The sequence below is a fragment of the Pollachius pollachius genome, assembly GCF_949987615.1.
Source record: "Pollachius pollachius genome assembly, chromosome: 17".
NCBI classification, from domain to species: Eukaryota; Metazoa; Chordata; class Actinopteri; order Gadiformes; family Gadidae; genus Pollachius; species Pollachius pollachius.
In genome coordinates, this window is record NC_136950.1 from 21,855,092 (window position 1) to 21,865,091 (window position 10,000).

The following is a 10,000-nucleotide window of genomic DNA, read 5'->3' on the forward strand; positions in this document are numbered from 1 at the left end:
GGATGAGAATGATGATGAGGAGGAGGATGATGATGAGAATGAGGATGATGAGGATGATGAAAATGATGATGAGGAGTATGATGAGAATGAGGATGATGATGATGAAGAGAATGAGGATGAGGATGATGAGGATGAGGATGATGAGAATGAGGATGATGAGGATGATGATGAGGAGGATGATGATGATGATGTACACAGAGACGAGGGTCGCTCCTGGGTCGGCCTACGGGGGCCGAGCTGCCAGCTGCTCTGCTCCTCTCACAGCCTGACGGAGATGAATTCACTGGAGGTGACGATACGTCACCATGGCGCCCCGCCGCCGTCGCCATGGGGACCGGGCAAACACGGCCTTTCCCGGAGAGAACCGCGCATAATGAGCTTGATCAAACGTCTCCATTCATCCCGTCTTCTGTGTGCGGAGGTTCTGCCCCGCGCCGGTTGGACGTCGTTTAAGGAGGTGTTTTGATACGTGAATATGAATCCTTGTTATCACCATGGTGATAACAAGGATCTCAACTGGCCTCGGAACAACTGGGAACATGTTTTGCAGAGGATGGAAAAGCACCAACGGAAGATGTGTTTCCTAAAGTACTTTGCTATAACGACGGTCCGCAATTCCTGATCTACTTCAAGCTCGTTAGACGAGGGACATCAACATCGATCGCCTCTTAATTGCTCAGTTCAAATCATATCCAAAACGTGCACGTGACACGCACAGCCTCTTTATATCGACATCACAGAGCGCTCAGTCCATAACGATTTGTCCCCCTGGTATAGCTCAGATAGAGGCCTGGCCTGAACAGGGAGGGTAGTGTACGAGTAGTGTACTCAGTGGTGATATAGAGGCCGAGGAGGGAGAGAGCGAGGGAGCAAGAAAGAGAGAGAAAGAGCGAGATTGAGTGAGTGAGGGAGAGAGAGAGCGAGCGAGAGGCACTGTGCAGAAGCAGCTGCACCGGCCCTGCGGTGCTGAAAGCACAAACATGATTGACCGACAGTCGAAGGCGGCAGACGCAGGCCGAATGAATACCGACATATTTCAGAATCAGAGGCTCTCAGCAGGCACCGACAAGAGCCATCACACCTCAGCCCTCCGACCCCCGGGGAGGGAGAGATGGACGAGGGGGGGAGGAGGAGGGGGGGGGGAACGGTGCAAATGGGTGAGAAAGAGAGAGAGACTGGGAGAGAGAGTGAGGGGGCAAGGGATTGGGAGACAGACGAACAGACAGACATAGAGATATAGAGAGAGGGAGAGAGAGATAGATAGAGAGAGCAAGAGCAATTGGAAGACAGAGAGAGAGAGAGAGAGAGAGAGAGAGAGAGAGAGAGACTCCGGGGCAGGAGTGTGTGAGTGCATCCACGCGTTTGTGTGTGAATGTCAGTCGGTGCGTGCACGTATGCACTTGTAATTCTGTGTGTCGCTATATGAATGTGAGTTTCTGTGTGTGTGTGTGAGTTTGTTGTGTGTGCGAAAGCCGATGATTGCGTGTCTTTGAGCTGCCCTCGTGTATATATATGCATGGGTGCTCATACGTTGGTAAATAAGTATATGTAAGCTTACTTAACACCTGTACTTGAGTTAGCGGGAGATCAGTCAACCATGGAATGGATCTCTCTCTCTCACTCTCTCTCTCTCTCTAGGTCCTGGTGGGTTTGCCTTTTGCACCAGTGCTGCTCAATTCCACTCGTTACAGTGGGGGGGGGGTGGGGGATTACTTGACACTGATCACCGGGAAGTTAACACACAACTTACAGATCCTCAATTTAATCAAGTAGAGCGTTGGAATTCAACACGGGCAAAAGCTCATAAGCACCCCGACCCAAAAACAGGGGAAGCAATTGGATTAAGATCCTAATGGGATGTTACCGTATCAGCTGAGGGGAGGGCCCGCTATGAGAGCCGGGGTCCGCTCCTTGCTGCCCGCTGTCACCTGGACACCGTTTGGGTCTTTTGTCCGGGGGGTGAGACCCTCCTGGGACCCTCATCAGGCTGGAGGGCCACCGTCTGTCCCTGCCTCGACCTCGGTGTGTGTGTGTGTGCTCTTCTATTACGACAGCAGTGGTGAAGACCTCCACACACGCGCCCTCAAAGTGGGGGGGTAGTTCAGGGGTTAGGATCCAGCCCAGCTGAACGGTTGCGTGGTTTGAAGTCTCATGTGGGCAGCCTACCTGTGGGCATGCCTAGCCTGCTCCTAAATGACATGTTCTGTATTCAATGGGATTCGCTTAGGGAACATAATAACAATCTAGTCACGTCTCAGAGGTTTCCTTGCGCTCGCTAACCTCAATCCTATGATGCAATGCGTGCGGGAAGAGGTGGTTAGCTCTAAGGCGAGCCCTTGGTCCCACTTGGGACATCTGTGCTGCAGGATTGAATCCCGCGCTGAGCTCCTCTGCATGATTTTTCCCGTCTGAATATCACTGCTGTGGTGTAGACGCACCTCCTCCAATACATGTGCTCCATATCCAAATGTTATTCTGCCTCATAAGCCTGAGCCCTAATCTGCCTGCGGTGCAATTTTCATTTATATTCAAAATCACAAAATGTGCCCCGTGATTAAATTGGTATAACTTAACCCGCTATGACCTCTCTATGTTTCTAGGCTATATCTATTTTAAAAATATACAGTTCGTCAGAAGTACCAACAGAATGAATTAAATGTTGTTTAAATCAGTTTAAAACGCAGACGCAGTGTACCAGTGTGTTACAGTCAAACTGTTTATTTGTGATCTGAATAAGTTAACCTGCCTGTCACTTTAAAATGCACGCTGGTAGATGAGGGAACGGCATGTTCAATGCATTCATACCAAACGCTATTCCTACTCTTATTGGCTGTTCAGTGCTTGGAAGCATGGAGGAAATAAATAGCAAACGAACAGAAGCACAAGCAAGTATCAAATGTAACCTAAAGCGCCTAACGAATCAGGGGAAGAGAATATCGTTACAGGAAGACATCTGAAAGCGCAGGACAGGAAATCTGGATTCTCTCTGCGGGAAGCCCACATTCAAATCGGATGATATCACTTACAACACCTGTGGAACCGCGCGCAGGTGTCCGGTGTTCGTCCATCGGAGCCTATAGGTCAGACTCTCATGGTCAATATCTGTACAGACCACATCCCCGTGCATCGATCCCATCACTGACTGACTGAATGGCGGCCCCCTGGACGCGGGGAGGGGAGGGGGGTGTGGAGCCGGACAGGGGGACGTGTGTCCCATAGGTGAGGGGACATCCAGTCGCCCGTCCTGCAAACCCATAATCTAGCAGGTTCTATCTTATCTGATTATGATTGGGGGATAAAGAGGATTTAGGGGCCGGTGTCTGAATGCTGGGCCGTGCTGATTAGAGGGCCAGGGGGAAGGCTTATGTGACCAGGGGACCGGGAAGAGGGAAGCAAGGCGAGCTCTACCTAAATGCCAACCTGGTTATGATACAACCACCTGGTGGCTCGCCAAACGCTGAGGCCTCGGATGACGTGCTTCCTGACCCCGGGGAGCGAGGCTGAAAATGCTGCGTCAAAACGTCATATGAACTCCACAGGGTGTGTCCACAAATGTTTTCTGCATTGCACAGAAAACAAATCGATGTGCTAAGAATGATGTAAGCGTTAATAATTGCTAGATGTCGACGGAGAAGCACCTTTGATTGATTGACAGCCAAATGATAGGTTGACAGGATGCTTATTAGACGTCGATGTTCTCCGTTGGATGATTCCTCCGTGGAGTGACTCAACTCTGCATCCTCCGACTGAGTACTACGGCTACGGGGGTGTTCCCAGTTTAGAGCGCGGCTATCACCTGACAGCACAGCAGTGACTTGCAAACACAGTTTGTGCTTGTGATGGGGACGCCAAGAGAATCACAAATATCCAAATCTGATTTGTAGCATGCACAGTGCTCGCTGACCAGCAGGGCAGCAGAGACCACCCTTCCAGGGAATGTATTGTAAAGAGGCCAAAAGGAAAGCATGAGAGGATAAGTTTGACTGGCACACTGAATACATTTCCTCCAACCCCCCCAGAGCCCCTATTGATTTAACCTTTTGAAGAATGGTCGCAAAGGCATGTTCAGATGACAGGACGGTTATTACACACATAGTTAGTGAACATCTGCTCACAGAGACCCGAAGGTACCGAGAAGAGCCATTGACTTAATTCTGCACACAGCGCTCCCCTAATTCCAGTTCTCTAATTCCTCTACTCAGCATCCATCATCCTCACGGCGCCAGACTGCTAAAAACACCTCACAGTGCTCACAGTGGGCAACCAACACAAAGCTCCATGCTTACAGATTGTAAAGTAGAGGGAGAGGGAACACTAGTGCAAGTCTGAAAAACAACAGGCGGCTGCATCTGCTGGCCAGTGATGGTCAGTGTTGTAGCCCACTGGTTCCTATTTGTTCCTTTCACTTTTGATGTTGCCAGGATTAATATGCGTACTCAACTCAGCTTTACTCTGTATCTACAACAAAGGGGCATTGAAACCTCAACAACACAATAACCTCTAAAAACGTAAAAGGTGTTACACACAGCTGAATGCATTTCATTTCCCCTTCCAGTTAACTTGATACTAATTGGTAGATTTCACAGCCCGCTGCGCTTCAACAGAGATTGCAGTTTGTGGATTGAGAGCGGATGCTATCTTATTGTGCTGCTCCCGCTCTACATTACGGTACCATAATGAACAACGTCAATGTTGAACAGACCTCGGCTGCAGCTATTCCTGTGTGAGTGGAGGACAAAGCATTCAGACGGCCCCTTGCCCAGTCCTCTGCTTATAGCGCTTCCATTTGGACAAGCTTATTAGATAAAGGAGAGAGTAATGGCTTACATCCACATTAAGAGCAATCCCAGAGTTGCAGTTCAGTCCGGGACTTGGAGGGGGGTGGGGCCGGAGAAAACCTTATTGTCTGGAAAGTAGAAACATTGATCGGTCCGAAATGCTCTGATTCCTCCAGTGTTATTGAACAAGCCGGATTGAAGGTCTGAATCGAAGAGGGGGCCTTTATATGGAGACCTTTATGTGTCTTTTCTTACAGTTCACACCCTGCCCTCAAAATGCCTGGTTTGTTGATACAGAATGGTACTCATTAGACACCAGTTACTTAATCCATTTCTATTGAGCGCTTTATCCAACACTGATTTTGAATGTTTGCTTTGGATCGTCTAAACATCGTTCACAAATTAAATCTAATTGCATCAATTGACCCGAGAACTTCACTCGTGTATATCTGTGTAATGGAACAAAACGATAAAGGAATCTTGAATGTCAAATCTTGAATCATACACAGTGTAATTTTGACGATTTACAACGTGAGAAAGCAATACACAGTCATTGTTGTGAGTCTTAAGTGTCTTAGTCCATTATCTCCTATAACATAATTGGGCGACATTGTGGGGTCGCCTGGATCAGATCCAACATGACTCAAACACAACAGAGATGACATCCTCCACTTAAAGTACCTTTTAATTTCCTCAGCAGAGAGCTTAACAGCGACTGGGAGGATATGTCTTGGACCCACGGCGGAGGAAAGCTACTTCTACTACTGTTACAGCTCCATTAACAACCACCTTTGAAAACGTCATGTGAAGTACATTTCTTGGAAAGAATATGCATAATTAATACGGTAAAAAAATTAGCATTACATCTTCTGTGGTGTCTAATCTGAGTTAGAGTGAGGGTGAGAGCCAAAGCACCAGCCTGTTTGAGGAACTAGTGGTCTCTCCAAGAGGACATGTTTATAGAGTTCAGGGGATCCCAACCTCCAAATCAGCCAGGCTCCAACCTCCCTCTGCACTAGGTCGTACAAACACACACACGCATGCACGCACGCACGCACACACACACACACACACACACACACGCACAGGCACACACACACACACACACGCAAACACATACACAGTGTGAGTGTTTGACTAAGTACCCCGCAGCAGTGCAGAGAAGCCATTGCATTAGCCCCTGCGTCCTCTCTGTTTTGACCATCACATTCATTATTCATCAGAAAAAAAGGTTTGCAAAGATCCAGCCCAGCATTCTGAGACATTACTTAGCCGGGACCCCATCTCTTTCAACCCACCACTCTCCTGCCTTTCCCCTCTCTACCGCCGTCGCCATCCTCACCACTCTCATTATGGCAATATATCTCTGTTTCAGACTCTCGCTGTAGCCTCTCTCCTCTCTCTCCAGAAGCATTCCCGGGTCTCTCTCTCTCTCTCTCTCTCTGACTCTTCACCATCTGTATCCTGTTGTTTTTTTAACCTTCTTCCCATTACATAACGTTTATCTCATGGTGCCAAAGTAAGCACCAGCACTTATTGCCAATGAATGTGATGCTGGTTCCTGTGACCCTGGGCTGGGAAAGGTCAGTGTCTCATACTTAACCTTTACTGAGGGGCCAAAGGTAATCAGAGGGGCCACATATTGGCACTTTGGAGTGTAATGTCAAATATCACCTTGGGGAATCATACTTTAGGATTGGGGAAATGAAGACAGCGTGATGAGAGATGGAGAGGGTGAGCGAGAGCGAGAGCGAGAGAGAGAGAGAGAGAGAGAGAGAGACTGAGAGAGAGAGAGAGAGAGAGCGAGAGAGAGAGAGAGAGAGAGAGAGAGAGAGAGGGAGCATGCAATATCTGATTGGCTTCGACAAAGGGCTCATGTTGCTCCGTCTATACACACACACAAGCCCACCTCCCTCATTTCTGCTCCACTCGGTCTAGTAATGGCATTCCCTGGCCTGGGTTCCCACTGTGCCCTGTTTAGACCAGTAAAAGGCTTCCCCGAAAAGCAAGCTCGGGAGCTCGCCAGTGTGCGAATAAAAGCTCCAGTCCCTTTCTCTAGCTGCATAACAAGACAGCCTGTATGTTATCCGGGCGTGTTGGACGGCCAATCTGGGTCTCCGGTTCCCAGGTCTGCTGCAGGAGGCTGGGGGGGATCTCAATTTAAATTTGATTTAAAGGTTGGGTTTCCCGTCAGGCTTGCATAGGCTTCCCCGTCCCCACCCCCGTCCCTACCTGCACCCACAAACCCCCTCACCGCCACCCTCCAACAACACGATAGTGAACCGCTCAGCAATACTGAGCCGCTGCCTGGGAGAGAGAGAGCGAGAGAGCAAAATTGAAAATGGAAATCACGTTAAACTCCCATGTGTATGCCAAACGACCTCGGTGCAACACGCGGGCTTGCCTTACGCTTACGCAGGCCCCTTTGTACATGCAGGATGTGGGGCTTCCACGTCGGATGCTAAACGTGGCCCTTTCTAGTGGGCGTATTAGTGGGGAGAGTTATTGAGATGAGGTGTCGGTGTCGTCGTGCTGCAATCCCCCCAGTTATCCCGGTGTTACACATAAGGTCGGGGGGACAACTCTAGCGTGTTTGCAGTATTCTGCTTGCCTCACCTTTCCTTATTATCCCCTAAACCCTCATAACAGATTCAGCACCACCAACAGCCCCCCATGGCAGCTAATAACTTAAGAGTATGTGATGGTCTCTTTCCAGAGGAGGGCCTAAGATCTGGAACACACTCTAACAGCCGGGGGGGTTAGGACAGGGATGCCTGTGTTGCTCTCTGCCGACTGAGGTGAGAGGGATATTGTAGATTCATAATAATGTAAATACTTCAGAGTCACAGATGTGGGAAGTGGAGGGTGTTTCCCCTTGGATAGACCTGTGGTCGCTAAAGAAATGGTTCATTAATTTGCATTTGAATATTGGTGTGCAAGACACCCAGGTTGTGGTTGTGCAAGAGAAAATAAAGAGAAACTATTCTTTCCAATGCTCCAGTCATACTTTACTCATCACTGCATGAGATGTAATAAAAGCAGTGCATGCAGCCAGTAGCGAACACTGACACATACTATTACTTTGCCCGGGGGGGTTCTGCAGTGTACCCCTTCAGAGTCAGACCTTGGAGCGTCTGAACCTCCCACGTCGGCTCCGCCGGTGCACAGCCTCAAAGCTTCCACCAAAAACCAACATCGAAATCTCGGCCACAGAGACCGGCTTGCAAATCCTGCTTCAAACCAAGCTGCAAGTTCCCTGAGTTCTGCCACGCAAACATCCCGCGCTCGTCGGTCATCATGATCAGCATCGCAACGAGGAGCGAGTCCGCCGAGAGGAGCCGGCTAGCCCGTTGTCGGGGAAACGCATCAGTATGGCCGCCGCAGCAGACACCTCCACGTCCGCATCCATACCCAACCTTCCTCACAGTCCTGACAATCCCCTCAAAGGGAATCCCACCGGCCCCGGGGCCACTCTCTCATTGCTGCGGAACGCTTTCCCTTTCACAGAGAAAAGACGGAAAACCCTCCGAGGGGCGGGACGGCGGAACAGGAGAACCGAGCTCTGGGCGGTGACAACAGCGGATCAATGTGTGTGTGCTGTGTGTGAAAACGCATCAACTGTTCTCACAAAGTCTAACAAACTGCAAAAAACGTGAGCCTGTCTCGCCATGGATTTCGGGAAACCCCATACCCCCTCCTGTGAAACAGGAAATGCTAGTGCTAGTGTGATCACACTTCCTGTCACGAGGGGGGGGGGGGGGGGGGGTGGAGTGCGACAGGAAGCAGCTTACCTTGGCTGCCACCGAGGAGCCGGGCTTCTCCAGCAGGTCCCAGAGCTTCTTCCTCTTGTCCGGGCAGCAGGTGTTGTCGAACTCGATCTCGCCCTCGCGCTCCCGCAGCGTCTCGGCCTCGCGCCGCAGCTCCTCGTTCATCTGCTCCTTCTTCTGGTGGTAGCGCGCCTGGCAGCAGGACTCCAGGTAGATCTCGTCGATGCCCCAGTAGTCCAGCTCCTGGCCGAAGGACAGCGCGCACATCTCCTCCATCATGTGCAGCTTGCCCGTGCGGTAGAAGTTCAAGATGGAGGTGAAGGCGCCCGGGTGGCGGTCGAAGAAGAACTCGTTCTCGTTCAGGCTGTAGTCGTCGCACACCTCCATCAGGCTCTCGTGGGTGTTGCAGTCCCGCAGCTTACCCAGCCGGGTGCGAGGCAGGCGGTCCAGGGTCCGCCACAGCACCTCGTGGTTCAGCCCCCCCACGTTGAGACGGACCCTCCGGGAGCGGGCCTTGGTGCGGAGGATGTCAATGGGCTCCGGCGTCAGGGTGGGGGAGCCGCCGCCGCCGCTGATGTTGTTGTTGGCCGGGAGGCCACCCGGGGGTGGGTCCAGCTGCTCTGCCATGGTGGTGGGGTGGGGAGGGCAGGTGGAGATAAAAACTAGTAAAAGTAAAATGTACCAAAGGAGAAGATGGGAGCTGTAGGATCCACCTCAGTCAAGTTCCTCCATGGCTGAGGAGAGAAGGAGGGGGGTTGTTAGGGAACAAGCGTTAAGCAGCATATTGACATGAGCTGATCCAGAAGTAAACACCAAGGGACTGATTGGGACACATGCCTCTCTCAGGTCCATCCCGGCGGATAAAGTATAAGAAGACAATCTAGTCCTATGGATTCGGATGAATAGGCTCGATCCAAAACAAACTAAACGATCACTCATCACAAATGTCCAACAGCAACGCACATTGGACGCCACCTGCTACTTGGAACATTTAGTAAAACTTATGAGATGTGACATCACTGTGCACCAACGGCCACTGGTAACATTTTTTATCCAGGAATACAGCTGTTTCGCTTCCAATATTTTTATCTTTACAACTTAATGCTATGCAATAATGATTCTGATGCAATTTATGTTGCCCAACACCACTTTCCAACAATGTATCGACATGGCTCACATTTGTAGATAACGATTTCTAAAACAACAAAGGCCTTTAGTTGGGTTTACGTTAATGGCGGTGCCTTTTCAACGACTTCAGATAATGTAATCTGTGATTTTCGAGTATCCTCGCCATTTCACAAAAATATTTGTCTTTTATTTTGGAACGGCAAATTTAATCCGCAGCACATGAACACAGGCCCCCAGTGAAGGCAACAATAACTCCAACTTGGCCATCATGCGCTTTATGCATCAGATATGCTCTTCAAACCAGGCCTAGATAACATTAGAGCTATA

General features: G+C 50.0%; 1 protein-coding gene across 1 annotated transcript in view; it reads right to left on the reverse strand.

The window, feature by feature from the left end:
- Positions 1-9,172, reverse strand: part of kcnb2b (potassium voltage-gated channel subfamily B member 2b) — a gene marked incomplete at both ends in the record, with an annotated part of 78,355 nt that extends 69,183 nt beyond the window's left edge. The window contains one exon of the mRNA XM_079755051.1: positions 8,570-9,172. Within this exon, the coding sequence (XP_079611177.1) occupies positions 8,570-9,172 (603 nt within the window). The remainder of the gene's footprint in view (positions 1-8,569) is intronic.
- Positions 9,173-10,000: the final 828 nt, after the last annotated feature.